Source organism: Chiloscyllium plagiosum, chromosome 34 (genome assembly GCF_004010195.1).
Source record: "Chiloscyllium plagiosum isolate BGI_BamShark_2017 chromosome 34, ASM401019v2, whole genome shotgun sequence".
NCBI lineage: Eukaryota > Metazoa > Chordata > Chondrichthyes > Orectolobiformes > Hemiscylliidae > Chiloscyllium > Chiloscyllium plagiosum.
The window spans coordinates 23,464,397-23,482,436 of record NC_057743.1 but is presented as its reverse complement, the minus strand read 5'-3'; the positions used below and the strand labels follow the sequence as shown (position 1 = coordinate 23,482,436).

At 41.1% G+C, this 18,040-nt stretch overlaps 1 protein-coding gene across 4 annotated transcripts in view; it reads right to left on the bottom strand.

Annotated features, from left to right (window-relative positions):
• Window positions 1-5,323: 5,323 nt before the first annotated feature.
• Window positions 5,324-18,040, bottom strand: part of plod1a (procollagen-lysine, 2-oxoglutarate 5-dioxygenase 1a) — a 30,310-nt gene continuing 17,593 nt past the window's right edge. For 2 of the 4 annotated variants that reach the window (XM_043675897.1, XM_043675894.1), the window contains exons 11-20: window positions 16,438-16,542; window positions 14,070-14,195; window positions 12,404-12,545; window positions 12,143-12,256; window positions 11,537-11,602; window positions 10,542-10,646; window positions 10,310-10,456; window positions 8,141-8,266; window positions 7,755-7,880; window positions 5,324-5,499 (exon numbers count right to left, since the gene is read on the bottom strand). In XM_043675897.1, coding sequence (XP_043531832.1) covers window positions 5,344-5,499; window positions 7,755-7,880; window positions 8,141-8,266; window positions 10,310-10,456; window positions 10,542-10,646; window positions 11,537-11,602; window positions 12,143-12,256; window positions 12,404-12,545; window positions 14,070-14,195; window positions 16,438-16,542 — 1,213 coding nt within the window. In that variant the 3' untranslated portion in view covers window positions 5,324-5,343. The remainder of the gene's footprint in view (window positions 5,500-7,754; window positions 7,881-8,140; window positions 8,267-10,309; window positions 10,457-10,541; window positions 10,647-11,536; window positions 11,603-12,142; window positions 12,257-12,403; window positions 12,546-14,069; window positions 14,196-16,437; window positions 16,543-18,040) is intronic. The other 2 variants (XM_043675896.1, XM_043675895.1) reach the window with 2 other exon arrangements.

Genomic DNA, 18,040 nt, shown 5'->3' with positions numbered 1-18,040 from the left:
TGGATAGGCATATGGAGGATAGTGGGCTAGTGTAGGTTAGGTGGGCTTGGATCGGCGCAACATCGAGGGCCAAAGGGCCTGTACTGCGCTGTATTTTTCTATGTTCTATGTTCTATTAATCCAAGGTAAGCGATGGGACCAGACGGAGTATCAGGCCGTGCACTCAGAGCATGCGCATATCAATTGGCAGAGGTCTTCTAGGACATCTTCAACCTTTCCCTCCAGCAAGCCACTGTCTCTGTCTGTTTCAAGAGGACCAACATCATCCCTGTGTCTAAGAAGGCTCATTCCGCATGTCTCAATGACTATCGCATAGTGGCCCTAAATTCGGTGGTTATGAAGTGCTTTGAAAGGCTGGTCATGGCATTAATCAACTCCCCACTACTCGACTCATTCCTATTTGCCTATTGGACCAACAGATCCACATCAGATGCCATATCACTTGCCCTTCATTCCTCCCTAGACCACCTTGGTACCAAGAACAGCTACTTAAGAATCCTACTCATTGACTACAGTTCAGCCTTCAACACTATTATCCCTTCAAGACTGATTACAAAACTTAGTGATCTCAGACTAAACCCTACTCTGCAACTGGATCCTCAGTTTCCTGACCCACAGACCACAATCAGTGAAGAATGGGAACAATATTTCATCCTTACTAACACTCAACACTGGAGCCCCCCAGGGTGTGTACTCAGCCTCCTATTGTACTCACCATATACCATTGACTGCCTCACCAAATACCAGACTATTGCCTTTTACAAGTTCGCTGATGACACCATCATAGTCGGTCGAATCTCAGATGGCGACAAAACAGACTACTGACCGAAAGTGGAAGACCTGGAAAAATGGTGCCCTGAGAACAACCTAGCTTTCAATGCCAGCAAAACCAAGGGACTCATTATTGACTTTCGGTGGGATGTTACTCATGCCCCCCCTACACATTAACAGCACAGAGGTGGAACGAGTGGACAGTGTCTAGCTCCTGGGAGTAATCATTTGCACCAAGCTTTCTTGGACGCTTCAGGTGGATGCACTGGATACAAAGGCCCAACAACATCTCTTCTTCCTCAGGCAGCTGAGGAAATTTGGCATGATGGCGAATACCTTTGCCACCTTTTACAGGCATGCCATCGAGACCATTCTGTCTGGATGTAACACTACCTGGTATGGCAACTGTAACTTTCAAGATTGGAGACGCTACAGAGACTGGTGAACTCAGCCCAGCCAATCACAAAGGCCAACCTCCCATCTATAGAATCCATCTACCAGACCTGCTGTCAAGGAAAGGCTGCCAGCATTCTCAAAGATCCATCCCACCCTGGACTTTGCCAATATCAAAGACCCTAAGAGCAGAAGGCCACTGATTGGTTAACAGGTTTCATTGACTGGCTTTGCTACCAAGAAAGCGTAGGTGCTACCAGTACCACACCCACTGGTGGAGTAGGATTGTCAATGCACACTGAGGTACACTAAGATGGTGGGAAGGGAGAAAGCACCTCGCGGTGTGAGTTTAACCATAAGGGCAGGAGGGGATTGGCTCTCAACAAGCCCCCAACCTTCCTACTGTTGCATCCCTCCATTATGCACTCCCACCTCCTGCGAAGTCTGTAAAGGAGCCTAATAGCATTTGCTTCTCGGGCCTTCAGCATGCTGAGTCTCAGTCCATCATTGGGTACCTACTAGTTTCAGCAGCATGAGGCCTTTAGGTAAGCCATTTAAAAACTTCATTTGGCAGCAGGGCATGAAATCAATTTACATATGCCTTCCCACCATGGATTAATTGGACAAAGACGGAAAGGCAGCTAGGTTCCCACCTACCACTTTTCTGTTGATTAAGTGTTTCCCTCATCCCTGCCCCCAAACCCACCACAGGGGAGGGTTTTAAATTTCACCCAATGCCTGGAGCCAATTAGATTGGTGTCTGTGAAGGGGGCAAGGTGAATCATCTACTTGGCACTTCTAGCTAAAGCAGGTTGCAGATGCTTCAGTCTGTCTTTCATACTCTAATGCCATGCTCTACCATCAGGAAGGATAGGAATGTTTATGGAGCCACCCAGTCCTGTTAGTTAATTGTCCACCACCATTCATAACTGAGTAGCTGGACAACAGAACTTTGATCTGATCCAGTGGGTGTGGGATAAAATATTAGAAACAGGAGAAGTTGGTCATTCAACCTCTAGAAGCCTTCATTGGCAGTTGATAAGATTCTGGCTGATCCACATCCTGACTTTCCTACTAACATCTATTTGATTTCCTTCACAAACATTTTCTCAGTTCAATTCTGACCGATCAAACCCTTTATATGTCCAGTTTTTTTTGTTAACCCTTTATATATTTAGATTTTCCACACAAGGTAAACAGTCTCTCAGTATTTACACTGTCAACCTCACTTATATTCTACTCAATCTTCCCTCACATACTATCACAATTCACTCCAGTAACCCATGGACCTAATTGAGCAGAGATGGGGAGCCTGGTGGCTTGGTGGTTAGCATTGCTGCCTCACAGTACTCCCAATTCCAGAAATGGGTGAATGTCTGTGTGGAATTTTCATGTTCTCCCCACGTGCGTGTAGGTTTCCACTGGATGCTCTGATTTTCTCCCACAGTCCAAAGGTGAGCTGGTTTGGTCATACTAAATTGTCCATAGTGTCCAGGGATGTGCAATCGAGATGGGTTAGCCATGGTAAATGCAAGGATGTGAGAACATGGCTGGGTTTGGGTGTGATCTTCTTCAGAGGGTTGGTGGAGACTTGATGGCCAAATGGCCTCTTTCCGTACTGTAGGGATTCTATGATACTCACTGCAATTGAAAGTGACCAGTACCCTGTTACAACTTACATGAAGCACTATACCAGCATAAAACACAGAAAATGTTTGATGATAATTTATTTTATTTTACTTTGAATCAAAGGATTAGAGATTCCATATGCTCCCAGATCTTACTTTCTATGTTTTCCTTCTGTATATCTTCCGGTTAAGACCCTTCTGGTTCTGATTGATCTTTATTGGATCTCTATGAGCTACTAAGTGTCCAACGTGCAAATTTCAGTATATAGACAGTTTCTGACACTTATTGTGGATACACAGACCCAGCCTCCATTAGAACTAGTAACAAGATGCAAAGTTTATCAAAAAATGTTGCCTATGTTTTTCAGCCCTTCTCCAGATCTGGACTGAGAAGCTATGCTCTGTGAAAGCCAAATAAAATACGGTAGGACATGAAGAATAATCTTTAAAAGGCAAAAAAAAGCTGCTGAAAATTAGCCACCAGAGTTGGGAGAGCTAGAGAAGTGTCTTAAACATTACTGATCCTTAGAGAGTTGACAGTGTCCCTATGAATCCCAAGCATAAGCCCTTGTCTGTCACCATTACTCCATTAAATCCAATCTTATATCCCTGAACATGTTAGGACATTATTAAATTGGAGGGATTCAGAAGAAAATTACCAGGATTTTGCTGGGCCTGGAGGCTTTGAGTTAGAAGGACAAGCTGGGACTTGTTTTACTGGAGCATAGGAGGTTGAGAGGTGACCATGTTGAATTTTATAAAATCATGAGGGGCATAGATAAGGTGAATAACAAAGGTATTTTCCTTAGGGTGGATTAGCTCAAAACTAGAGGGCATTTTTTTAAGGTGAGAAGAGAAAGATTTAAGAGAGACCTGAGGGGCAACTTCATCACACAGAGGATGGTTCATGTGTTGAATGAACTGCCAGAGGAAAGGTAGGTGCAGGTACAGTTATAACTTGTAAAAAAACATTTGGATAGGTACATGAATAGGAACGGTTTACAGGGATATTGAACAAACACAGGCAAGTGGGACTAGTTTAGTTTGGAAAACTGGTCGGCATGGACGAGTTGGAATGAAGGGTGTTTCTGTACTGTATGACTCTGGAGGGAATTTGCAGTATTGCTAATACTATTCAGTCACACTGTGGGTTCAGTGCATGAAATTCGATCTGTAAGCACAGCAGAAAGATGTGTGTATTTCTTAGGACATGGTGAGTCAACTTTATTTTTGACATATGTTCAAAGACAAAAAAAAATTGGCCTTTATAATGAGAAATGTCAGGGACAAAATACCAAAAGAGGAAGTGACACTTTGAGAGTCTCCAATTGCAATAAATGCCACCTAGGCTGGAGACCCACTAGTAAAGATAAAGCGAAATCTGTAGCCAGATCTATGAACGCTAAATTTATTCTCAACCTTTATTAATACTGAGACACACTCCTCAGGTTTGTTCTTCAAGAGGTGAATACTTAAATAGTGAGAGAATAGAACTAGCAGGGGTTAGGACACCTCTTAAAGGTAGCAGCAGCCCTCAGTCAACTCCTTGCCCTTTCTTCTAGCCCTTCTAAGCTTAATTTTTCCAGTAAATTTCTCCTTTTTAAACTCTTTCAGTGGTTCGGGCTGTGATATACCTGTACTTTATTTTCAGACCCTTTGAAGAAATTTCACCTCAATTCTTTGACTACCAACTTCGGTCCACATTTGAACTCCCTACAACCCCCCAGTCAGTTTGGGAGTCAGTGAGATTCACAACTAGATCTCCTTTCTATCCCTTCCTATAAAGCTTATCGATTGAACTTTATTGTGTGCTTTTCCATTGTTAACTTGTTCTTTTGCAAAGGGCACTGATATTTCTGTCCCAAATGTGACAGTCTTGGCAGATAATTAAACTAATACTGACAAAATTATCCTGCCCCAAACTACAGAACATGCATGCACATATCCAGTGGGTTTAACCTAATGCAGAGCACAGAACCACTCACGGTAAACTCTTTGTCATTCTGGCTGTGAAAGAGGTAGGAGTACTTTGAACTTCAGGATACAAAAAAGACAGGGTCTGATTTACCTGTGAATTACTGTATCCAGCCAATTCAAATTAAAATGGAATTGAATAGCCAAGTACCTCCAGCTTCTTGGTTTCACAGGGTCTGAATATTATGCAGTGGGGTAGCACTGTGTCTCTAGAATCCTTGGCTTACATATAGTCAGCTTATTACAGGAGGGGTAACCTGTGTCTTTAAAATCTGTAGGTTATATATCGTCTGGTTATTAAAGGGAGGGGGCTGTGCTTCATCTTTAGAACCTACAAGTTAGATATATTTTATTTTGGACTTGACTAAATCTCAGTCTAACTTCACAACTGACACAAGTGCACCTGGTGTGATTATCTCTTCATACTAAGCACTTTGGGAATTCTATAAATGATTATATACAAAATAGGAACATGGGCCATCCTTGCTGCAATATTCTGAGAAAGGTCAAATTGCAATATGTCACAAACAGTCTGTAAAAGTTTCCATGGCATGCACTCAGATAGTAAACACTTTAATTAAGGGTCAACAAAAGAGACAGCGATGTATCTTGTGCCACTGGTGGTTGGAAGACCCTCGTGGTAATGGGTTAGTCGCCCTGGGTGCATGAGGGCCCAGCCCTTCCGAGGAGCCTGGATGGAACAATTATATCTGATGAACCTGCAGCCACCTCCCTGCAAGAGACATGACAGTATCAGTAAAACAGCAATGGTTTGCTGTGTCAGTGTAAAGGCTAAACATACAATGACCAAATCACAAAGAGACTCAGAGCCCTTTTGTTCAAAGCACACTTTTATAAACAGGATAATGAAACATTGTAAGGATATCTACTGGTTGTATATAGTCCGTGCAGGGCATACACAGTCTGTCCTGTTATACATATAGTCAGTGCTGGGCCACTCAATCCTGTTACACATAAAACCCTGTGTCAACTAGCCATACAAACCCAAATTAAAATTGAACCTTGTCTTTGTCTCTAGCGTACTGACTAGATAAAGTTTCAACTATCTTAGGAGACTGAGGAAAAGGTGTATTTCAGAACCACAAATTATGCAATCTCACAATAAAAGCTTGGAAGATAAACACTTAACATTAATCATGAACAAAGACCAGAGAGTAAAGGTGGTTCTGATATATCATCCACAGAAAAGCTGGACATTGATAACAGCTGGGAACTGGCATTGATTGTAAGGCGTGGGGAGCTGGACTCATGAGCTGGGTGCTGAGGCCTGGCTACAGGACTGAGTTATTTCCAATAATACTGCCTTTAACTAGGGACACTGATTCAATCTAGTGGAGAATTACTGTTCCACCTAAAGGTGTCAGAGAAAGGGAGCCAGAACTGTTTGATAGCAACCTCTAACTCCATTTCCTGCCCACCTGTGGTGAAGACAAACATTGCAGGAGTTTAAACAGACTCAAAGTGTGGAATTTTTCTATAACTACCCCAAACTCAAGCCCAAAATCATAAACTCAAATCATTCCCTCCTCTTCAACGAGATATCAGCAAATATTAATGGCCATAAATTATTCTCCTTGAGAGACCACTTCGATTGAGAAAACTCCCAATGTGAGAAATGATAAAGCATGCCAGTTTCTGGTATTGCTTTCCTTCAAAAATTCTTTGTATTTATAGTTCACAAATTGCACCCTTATTGTAAAGTGAAACTCAGGTTTTGTTCTGACAATTTTTTTTGGCCCTCAATCTCAATCTTCAATTCCTGATTTAGGGCTGATAGAGTAAACAGAGAAACAGGGAGAGACACAGATCGGCAGAGAGAGACACAGACTGGTGACACAGAAATGATCTCTGACAGAGATAGTCTGACAGAGATAACAGACAGACAGAGATGGGCGGAGGTGTTTTGTGATCTTATCTGGAAAGCGTAAATTGGATCTTTAACAATCCAGAGTCATAATTAGTTATTATAATGAAACATATGCTTCATTTTTTACATTCCTCAGAATGCAGCTTGTCTTGTCAACAACCGTGCTGTCTTGGCAACTAACTGGCATAAGTCCAGCAGGTCAGGCAGCATCCAAGGAGCAGGAAAATCAATCAGGAGTGGTAATGAAGGGCTCCTGCCCGAACTATCGATTTTCCTAGTCCTTGACGCTGCTTTCCCAGCACCACTCTAATTTTGACTCTGATCTCCAGCATCTGCAGTCCTCACTTTCACCTAACTAACTGATATAAGCCTGTATGGACCCTTGCTGTGAATGGTGAATGAGGCAACCACATGAATGGGTAAAAAGTGCAGAGTTGGGTGGATAAGGAGTTTTGTTTTTAGAATGATGGAAAATTTTCAATTAAATCAAACATTTCAGGTAAACCAGTCACATACATTGGGAACAACAACATTATCTATGGTCAAGACAATTGGAGGACATCGGAGATCAACTTAACTTGACACTAAAAATCAAAACTGGTTTCAGGAGTTCTGGTTCAGGCCGTTAGCAAAGTGAGAATCTCACGAATCTTATTGTAAGTAAATATATAAACATCCAGCAAAAACCTATTGTTAACAACACATCATAACTAACAAATTATTGGGGAGAAATCTCATGGATGAGTCTAGATACATCCTTACTTTCCCCACAAGTTTAAAGACCACCATTAGTTGAACTATCTGACCTCAATTTACACTTGCTGTTAATAATTACATTGATCATGCATCCAATGAGTTTGAAACATTCCACAGCTCAAATGTATGTTTAGAAACATGCAAGATCAGAATAAAAAGGAAGGATTAATTTACCAAATCCTGAGAACTTTGGGGGAGTCCGCTCAGCAAACAGCGGTATATATATCAGAGCCATGTGTTGATTCAGTACAAGCTCCAGTGGAATAGGCCGTGAAACCCATTCTGTACTGGAGTGCTGAGTAAACTTGATAGGCTCGTTCCCAAACACCAGACGTACAACTTACCTGGTAGTCAACTCCAACCTTGTTGAGTGCAATGTTTACAGTAAAAGTAGAAGCATCGTGATGTGGCATTAAAGATGGCTGTTCATCAGGTTTATATCTAACTACAAAGGCCAGGTCAAAGAGAGCCTGTAAGAAAGAAAAGGGGGTGTGAAGCAGTATCATGCAGCATCCATTAAAGAGCAGACACTGAGGAGAGAGCACCAAATCCCATCTTATGAAGTCCTGCTGTCTCCAGGCATTGGTTTCATCTAGGCCTCAAGCTACCTCCATTGTGATGACAACCTAGGTCTGGTACCTTTCCTGCATACAGCAGCAGCAAGGCCTCAGACTTCTCCATTGCAGGCAAATCCTCCTGCTGCATTCCAGCGAGACTGAATCAGTTTTACCTCATAATCAACTCCTGCCCTGTTTAGAGCTACGTTAATAGTGAAGGTTGAGGCATCATGGTGGGGTTCAAGCGAGGGCTGCTCCTCAGGTTTGTATCTCACTACAAAGTTCAGAAACGAGAACGCCTGGGAGGCAGAAATTTAACATGGAAGAAACAAAACCAGCATTAGTAACCATGGCGACAAAAGTCATCAATTGTTACAGTCTTTAATCATTTTAGACATTCATTTTAATCCCTGTTCCTATTGTTTATTTTATCCCTAATTTATTAAAGTAAAAGTTTGTTATTAAATGGAATAATTTGTCAATTAGTTTTTTTTTCTCTGTTACTTTTATTGTTCCTTTCTAGATAGACATTACTGCCTCTTATGTGGAATCCCTTTGATACTGCTGCCTCTGCTACAACACCAAAGATGTCATACTTCAGCCCGAGAGGATGTTATGAAGTTATTCAGTGATGGTAGCATAAGAGCAAAGTCCAATCTGACATCAACTGATTCACACACTAACACTTTCTATAGGATGTAACAGAGCAGGGATCAAAAACTGAAGCTTCAATCTCTTGTGGGCACACAGTGTTTTGTGAACAGTGGATTTCTGGTTACTGTCTGGGTGACAGGGTATACTAAAAAAAATTCCCTGATCTGTTGTGAGAAAAATCATAGCATTTAAATAAAAGTATTAAAAGATATTGAAAACAGCAAACTGCTGTTTAACTGGTTGGAACCATTGGACTCTGATGGCCAGTATGACAAAACGTCCAGGAATACATCCAACCAGTGTTGGCAACATTGACTGTGGAAAGGTTTGCTGCAAAGAGTTTTATTTCATGTTTGAACCTCATGTTTCAAATGCCATGTCTTGATCAGATCTTAATATACACATTGCCTGACGGGGAAAATGTTAAACTGAAGCATTTCCATAGCTGCTGCTCGATTAGCACAATTTTAAGAAACTACAGAACAGGTTAGAAATTACTTTAAAAGTACTCAACACCAGGTGTCTTTGTTTCCAACTCATTTTCTCAGTTACGAGACCTCTAGGCATAATGAACAGGAACTTAAATTCTGGTCTTGCAGGAATAAATTTAACATATTATTCATTCAAAGTTACATACACCATATTTAAAAGGTTCAACCTCTTCAGTGCACCAGTGAAGACACATCGATGCTCCATCGCGCCAGCTGGAAACTTGCTTTGCAAAATGTAATTTACCTAGCCTTGGTCTGCTCTTTGTTCTCAACATGATGCTGCACCTTGACAAAAGCATATCAGTTCTCACATGTATACTGATCACACCCATCTTTACTTCACCATCACCCCTTCCAATTCCCACAATGCCTCCAATTGTACACATCCTTTGTTGACATACCATACAGGATGAGTAGAAATTATCTGCAACTAAATATTAGACCAAAGACATTTTTAGTTCCTGTCACAAACAACAGTTCCCTAGGAACCTCATCCACTTCTTTTCCTAGCTACTTTGCAAGGGGGAGACCTAGTCATTTTGCAACCTTAGCTTTCTGTCTGACTCTGAGCAGAGCTTCTGAATCCACATCCATTTTGTGACCAAAACTGCCTGTTCTATGTATGTAACATCACTCATCTCCACCCCCTGCTTTACCTCATCTGCTGCTGAAACCCTCATCCCTGCTTTTATTCCCTCTCGACTTGACTATTCCAATATTCTTCTGACCAGCCTCTCATCTTTCCTCTGCCATAAACTTAAGCACATCTAAAACTTTGCTACCCTCATCAAACCAGGACAAAGTTTAGCTATTACCTCTATTGTCATGACTCTCATGACTCAAGTTTAAGAAATATATTTGTTACAATTCCAATTTTTTTTAAAAGATGCCTCCAATTCCTCATCCTTCCTTATCTCTGTAATTCCCTTGGAGATCTCTGTGCTCCTCCAACTCTGGTCTGTTGGTCATTCCCTATTTTAAAAGGCTGAGCAATCATCAATTCCATCTCAATCTACTGACTGTTATTTCTGCAACATTGCCAGTATCAGGGTATGATTAAAAGTGACCCATTTTCCTGGTATCACTGGGTTTAAGTAGGTATTAATGCTGATGGTTGTTATTCCAGTGCAGCAAGAGGAAACCACTAACCAATCACAGAATGGACTGGAGCATGCAGCACTTGACAGCAGGACTGACCTTGGTGTAGTAGCCTGGGTAGACCTCTTCTGTTAAAGGTGCAATGTATTCTCTTAAAAACCTCTGCCATTCTTTCTCATATCCGATCTGATTCATGTGAATATCAATTGTTGGCACATTTTCATATCCACCCTGAATACGTATATCCTGGGGTAGGATTGGAGAAATTGTTCAGAAACTGTGATCAGATACATTGAAATAATACTTGATTTTTGATCTTTGGCATACTTACCTTATTGCCTCCAGTTGACCACTGTCCAAAATGTTCCATCTCCTCAACAATATCATCACAGGCTTGTTCAGTGAAAATAGGGAACCAGTATACATCTGGACAAGGCTGCAAAATAACACCAACAAATATCAAATATATGGTTTAGAATATACCATATGGCCCAACTGCCTGTTCAACAGGCAATTATTGTGTATCGGACCATGTCAATCAACCAATATTCATGAAACTGGATTATCTCAAATCGATCATGTTATCATGCCTAATCTACAAACCAATATGAAATTTTATATCTCTGCAGGACTTCTAGATGTCGTGAGCTCATCTCACAGTGACCCCTATCAGATTTCACTACTGGAAAGTAAGCATCATATTTATCAGATACGATTACTGTGTTGACATTATTGTCACAACTGAGCATTGCACATGACAATTACATTCAATTTTAAAAACGGCAAGACCTTCTAGAAACATCAAAATTAGAACCATTTGATAGGTTATTATGATTCAATATGATCATGGCTGATCTTTTAAGTCGGTACTCTGTTCCTGCTTTGTCTGCACACCCTTTGATCCCTTTAGCCCCAATAACTATATTTAACTGATTGATGAAAACATTTCATTTTTTGGCCTCAACTGCTTTCCGTGGCAGGGAAACAACAGGCTCACCAGGTGAAGAAATTTCTCATCTCAGTCCTAAATAGCCTATCTCGTATCCTTAAACTGTGACCCCCAATTCTGGGCTCCTCAGTAATCAAGAACTTCCTGTGTTTGTTCTGTTGATTGTGAATTTCCAGCTTGATTTGCTGATCTCAGTGCAGCGAGCAGAAGAAAGCTGGGGGTGAAAATGGACCTCACTGCACACATTTTTCCCAAAGACACAATGCATTGTGGCAATTTCAATTGTCAGCTTCTAGCACGGACAGGATCAGGATGAGTACATAAGTTGTCAGATGTCCTGCAGTACCCATGCACTCATTCATATAACAGATCCTTACCTGTAGAAGGATCTTGTTTTCGATTATTGAGCTATAGTTTTCATGAATGTACTTGTCTTCCCAATCCTGTAACGGAACATAATGGAAAATGGATGAAATGCCATTCGTACCTTTGGTGCTATTCTCCTCAGACCTTTCACTCTCTTTAGTCAATATGTCATAGTGAGTAACTTGGACTCTCAACACAGCTATTCTCAGTAATGAGTCAGGGATCAATCAAATAAATGGAGGGAAGGAAACAGTCCTTACTTTCCCATCAAAATATTACTTTTTGATTAGACTTCAATCGTTATTTTAAAATGAAAGTACACAAGCATTTCAGTAATTGTAGACACAAATATTTGAATAACAAATTGGAATATATTGCTTCTTTCTTTTGCTCATTCTCTTCCAGGTGCCTTGAGTCACACCATTCCTGGTTCCACAATTTGGTACTCTGCTTCACTCAACATTGAATCAGACTGGAACTCTGGGATCCTAAAACTTTTGGTTCAGTCCCACACAACATGGTGCACCACACAAAACAAACTAGTTCTGTCCCATTACTCTATCTCAGGTTTAGAGGTCTGATTCCCACCTCCTCCACTATTCGCCTTGATGGTGTACCTGTGGGTTTTCAGAGATCTGCCAAAGGTCATTATGCAGGTGATCAGTATGATAATTTGCAACGGAGAGAATGCGTCCAAATTCATGCCTGTTGGTGATGTACATGAAAATTCCCTACAGCAAAAAAAAAGCACAGATTAATCTTGATATTCGGGGGGATCAAAACTTTTAATTCCTGCCAAGAAGCTCCATTTCCAATGCATAATCTTGGAGGAAGATACTCTGGCAAGCTGCTCACTTCCTGGGAAACAATACACTCACCTGTTCCCTGATATTATGACAGAAAGCCATGTCTGTATCCAGGCTGCCAGCATGGTAGAGATCTTTCTCAGTCAGGACTGATTGAAGCAAAGTGCCTTGGATCAGGTATATGCTGGAGATGTATGGAACATTCCAGAGGCCACTGCACAGAAATAGAGCACATTAATACCAGTAAACAATTTAAATCTTTGGCAAATTATTCAGATCACTGCCCTTTCTGGGAACTATGAATGTCAATTTCCAATGACAGCACCTATTGGCTGCCCTTCAGCCTACTTGGAGCCTCTTTCACAGATAATTGTGCTGCAAATTGTATCCACATTGTCCCGCTGGGAAACATTTCCATTTCCTCACTGCCAAGTATCAGAGGAACCATCATCTGCAGGTCAGTCCATTTTATAATTCATGATCTGTGGCTGTCACTCACAAGGCCAATATTTATTAGGAGAAAGCAGTGGCGAACCACATTCTTAAACAGCTGCACTCATGTGCTGTTGGTACACCCACAGTATTGTGAGGGAAGGAGTTTCAAGGTTTTACCTTGGTGATGAAATCCAATGATTATCTGAAACATGGATTTAAATCCAGTCCAGAATCACAGAAAGAGAATCTTTCACCATCAGCTTAATGACTCAATGAGAAGCAAATTTAAAGTGAATCTAAATCCAGCTGATATAATCCAGTGAGAATGAGCCAGTGGATCCAATCCTGTTATGAAGATCTAAATGGGAATGAATTTGGATTTCATCTAAATTCAGCTAGCATGATCCAATGTGGAGTGAATCCTGAGCAGAACCAACCTATCCATAGTGGTCCAAAGGAAAGGGAATTTGTAATGGTTCCACAAGGCAAGTTGCCCACTGATCTAGAAATAATCAGCAACGCACCAACAATTTTGTTCACAACAAGCTCCAAAAGAAAACTCATGCTGGAATTCTTCTACACTTGCAACGAGTTTGCAAAACGCATGTGTTCAGCTTGTCATGTCAGAGTTTGTGTGGCAACATGTGCAATAGATCATAGCCCTTGCCGTTTTTCAACTCAGCGAGAGTAAAATGCTACTCAAAAATATAACTACTCTAAGCATCTAGTTAAAAATCACACAACACCAGGTTATAGTCCAACAGGTTTAATTGGAAGCACACTAGCTTTCGGAGCTTCCAATTAAACCTGTTGGACTATAACCTGGTGTTGTGTGTTTTTTAACTTTGTACACCCTAGTCCAACACCGGCATTTCCTAAGCATCTAGTCACTATTGCAATGATTAGATTAACTACAGTAGGGAAACAGGCCCTTCGGACCAACAAGTGCACACTGACCTTCCCTACATTTACCCTAAACACTATGGACAATTTAGCATGGCCAATTCACCTGACCTGCACATCTTTGGATTGTGGGAGGAAGAGCACCCAGAGGAAACCCATGCAGACATGGGGAGAATGTGCAAACAGACAGTCACCTGAGGAGAGAATCGAACCCGGTCCCTGGCACTGTGAGGCAGCAGTGAGCCACCATGCCACCCCCTGTCGGATGGACAATGACTCATTTGGAGATTTGATACAGGGCTTCTCAATACATTTAGGTATTTTTGCCTATTTGGGAGTTAATTGACAATATCATAACACAAGAATGAAAGTTCAAAAGGTTTTTAAAATTGATACTCACACTCTGCGTTGCTGAACAATATCCACATAATCCTCTGATCGGGCGTAATATCCATCAACATCAAGTGCCCCCCAGAAGTTAGACCACAGCTTCTTGTGGCGACTGATCAGTGGTGCCAGTATTGGTCTACAAAGATCAAGGTAATTGATGACATTTATTATAAGACTAGAGCCATTTCTAAAGTCAAAGAATTGCAATCTTCAATGCTGTTATAAGTAAGCTTCCATGTCCAAAGGAATGTGGCTCTGAGTTCCAATTCTACACTTAAATCAAATTCTTACCTTTTTTATCTAGTTTATCATAGCCTAGGTTATAACAATTAATGTCAATCCCTGATGCAATGTGACACAATAGAACACTTACCATTAATATTATTTTTAAAGGCTTCTCATCAGTGCCCTTTCTCTGGATCATAGAAATAATTAAAATTAATCAACAAGGTTGTTCACAAGAGTTTGAGATTTGATAATACTCAAATGAAAATCTTTATGAAATAATACTGTTCAGTATTAAATAATCCAATTAACACAGAGAGCGCCCATCACATTTTTGTCTAATAGAGTAGCTAACCCCTGAATGTCTGCAAGCTCAAGTGACTTCACATTCATTTCTAAAGAATTAATTACCTCAAGTTTCCTGACTCTCAATTCACTGAGTATTCCTTTGTTGAAAGATTTTAAAACTGCCCTTTCCCCAGTGCAGCTTCTTTCCACTTTTAGTCCTTTGCTGCCCTTTGTAGCCCCTGTCCCCATTTGTAGCTTCATTCCCTGCTCCCCTGCCCAAGACCTTCACTCTCACCAGTCTCCCTTCCCCCTTCACTTCGTACTGCAGCCTCGCTAGCCAGCTTCTTTCCACTTTTAGTCCTTTGCTGCCCTTTGTAGCCCCTGTCCCCACTTGTAGCTTCATTCACTGCTCCCCTGCCCAAGACCTTCACTCTCACCAGTCTCCCTTCCCCCTTCACTTCGTACAGAGGCTGCAGCCTCGCTAGCCTCTCTGACCCAAACTTATGCCATCTGTAATGGCCAGCAGCACTTTATCCAGTCTTGCTCAGTGCTGCTATTCACCTTCTCTATGCTGCTGTAGTCACAGGCTGCCTCTCTCCTGCTTACCAGCAGCAAAGGTGAGAACCAGTCATCATGAGTGAAAAAGCTCCTCAGGGATTCTGATGCATGGAGGTAACTTCTCTGCTGTTGGTTGCCCCTATTTTCCAGGGGCTTTCTGTAGACTTGTGCTAGTTTTGTCTGCTGCCTCTGTGTTTTTGAGATGCAACTATGATGAACTGAGTCATTCAATACCTTTCTGTTCAGCAGTCACATTGGGCAGAGTTGGACAAGGCTTGATGCAGTGCAGATCTCTTAGATGCAGGAGATTGTTGGCCTAGCAATCTAGAGGGGACATTAAGCTCAGATAAATGGGGAAGAACATTTAAATATTGCAATAAGGCAAACTCTTCTTCATTCAATATGGTTGGTCTAGTTGATAAATTTGGTGCTGATATGATCATGTACAAGGGACCAAAGATATCATGAGCTGAGGGTTTATTTTGCTTTACATTTACTGTTTTGAGTATGATAAACTGGAGTTTTGGTCATTTGCCACAGGCCTTTCTTAGTTCCATTAAATGGAGGAGCATGAACCAGGCTGTTCAATCTGCTTGTTTTATGTAATTTAACACATTGTGTGTGTGCTGCCAAGCTCTGAAATTGCTGGCAAAGATAGCTGGCATTACCTGCACTGATGACATCATACTGTTATGCCAATGCTTTCTCTGCGAGGATGATTTGCAAATAATGATGTCATCTGTGCACATGCAGATAAATAAAACTCTGTTGCTGATTTGCGAATGTGTCATGAAATCTGTGGATGAACAACAGCCTCAGGTTCACTAGTGTGTGGTTCTGAACACATTTTTCGAAGAAATATGAACACTCTCTTCTCCCATTTCGTCCTTACTGGAGAATTCCTAACCTCATTCTGCTTTGTCTGATTTCATTTGATTACACTTCTTCCTACTATAATCCTCTACTTACAATAGAACTCTGGGGACTTTCCATCCTGCCATACTGAAATGATTCCACCTAGTTGATATGCTAATGTCAGAAAGCTGACGTTTAGGAGTTTAGCGACATTCTGCAGTGCATTTAAGTAGCCAACATTATCTTTGTTCCTGGCAGCTGCTTTTCCCTTCCTTTGCAGTGACATAACATTGCAAAGATGTGTTTCTGTGCATGCACCATTGCTGCCTCACCTTATGGGGTGTTGACAGTAAACATAGCCTCAAATCTCCTCTCTCGCCCTTCCTGCCCAACCAGACATCAACAGAAAAGCAACAGATAAAGAGGTGGGTGTGTCAGGTATTTTTTCTGACCTGTTCTGTTCAATGAGGAGTTTCAGGATGTCATGATTCTGCAGCACAACTTCAATGTCAACACTGAAGTAATAGTCACATGTCACATCTTGCCGGCACAGGTCACTGTGGTCAGAAGATCATACAGAATTAAACTGCAAACTTTGAAAACAGCAATCTCATACACACAGTCAGAACAACATATAGATACACCAGAACATACTCCTGCTCCTAAATCCTATGTCTTATGATCCTATCAATAAAAACAATTTATATTTATATACCACCTTTAATGTAGTAAAAAATTCCATGATAATTCACAGGAGCATAATCAGATTAAATCTGGCATTGCGCCAAACAAGGAGATATTAGGACAGGTGACAAAAGCCTTATAAAATGAAGAGTTTTAAGGAGCATCTTAAAAAAGAGAGGTAGAAAGATTTCTGGAGATAATTCCATGGTTTAGAACTTAAACACCTGAAAGGATGGACTCAAATTGTGGAGAAAAGGGTGTGAAGAATGCATGAGATATCACAGTTGAGCACATAGGTATAAAAATGTACAGACACATTAACGTATATCTGCAAGGGTACACACAAGATGAAAGAGTAATACATTTACTTGCATCTGCACAAACCATTAACATATAATGCAAGGAGATTGGTAATAGAGACAATTAAAACCTTCAATTAAAGGTTCACATTCTCACTTCCCTATGCAGAGTTGAGCAAAATCTTTTTCACAAAGACTTGCACATCTAAGCACTTTTCATTATTTCAAGATAGAACAAAACATTTTACAATCAATTAAGTGCTTTTAGATACATAATCATTTTTCTAATATAGGAAACAACAGCCAATTTGTACATGGCATGGTCTCAGAAACAGCAATGTAATAACGGTCAACTTATGTGTTTAAGTGACCTTGAGCATAATTTTCCCTGCTCTGAAGATGGTAAAAGAGATGATGCAAAAAGGAAATAATGGGGCAACTTGACCTAGATAGAAACTCAATACCACTCAGCAATTAAGTGTTGGGTAAGACGGTCAAATGAGGACAGCAATTACAATCCTAAAGTCATCGATTAATAGCCTTGACCTGTCACGTCCCTGATTGCCTGCCTCCCTGAAAGGCAAGAAAAAGGCTTAATTTCCTGACAGGGACGCCATCGGGACACATCCAACAGATTGCAGTGGAGGCCTCTAAATGCTTCAATCTGAAGGCGATCAGAGGCATGAATGGTGAGGACAAGAAGTAGCCTTTGAAAGCCATACCCATGCCCTTGCCTCTAACCTCTCTGAACCCACCTGACCCTGTGAACCCCACCACATGACCAGGAATTAAAAGTGACAACTTCCTCACCTTTGAATCTCCTAAGGTCTCGACTGGCAAGGTCTGACAGCTCTAGTGACCCAGGTTGCCATGAGCTGAATGGGTTGAGTTATCGCAATCATGATGATGGTATGTTAGTTGCTACTCAACACACCACTCCCAATATGGGAAAATTCTGCCAACCGGGTAAGGGATAAATATCGGCACAGTCTACTGGAGAAGTTCTTTGATCTTCAAAGCAGCATTGTAGGATCTTTTATGTTTCCTTGAGAGGGTTGATAGGAACTCATTG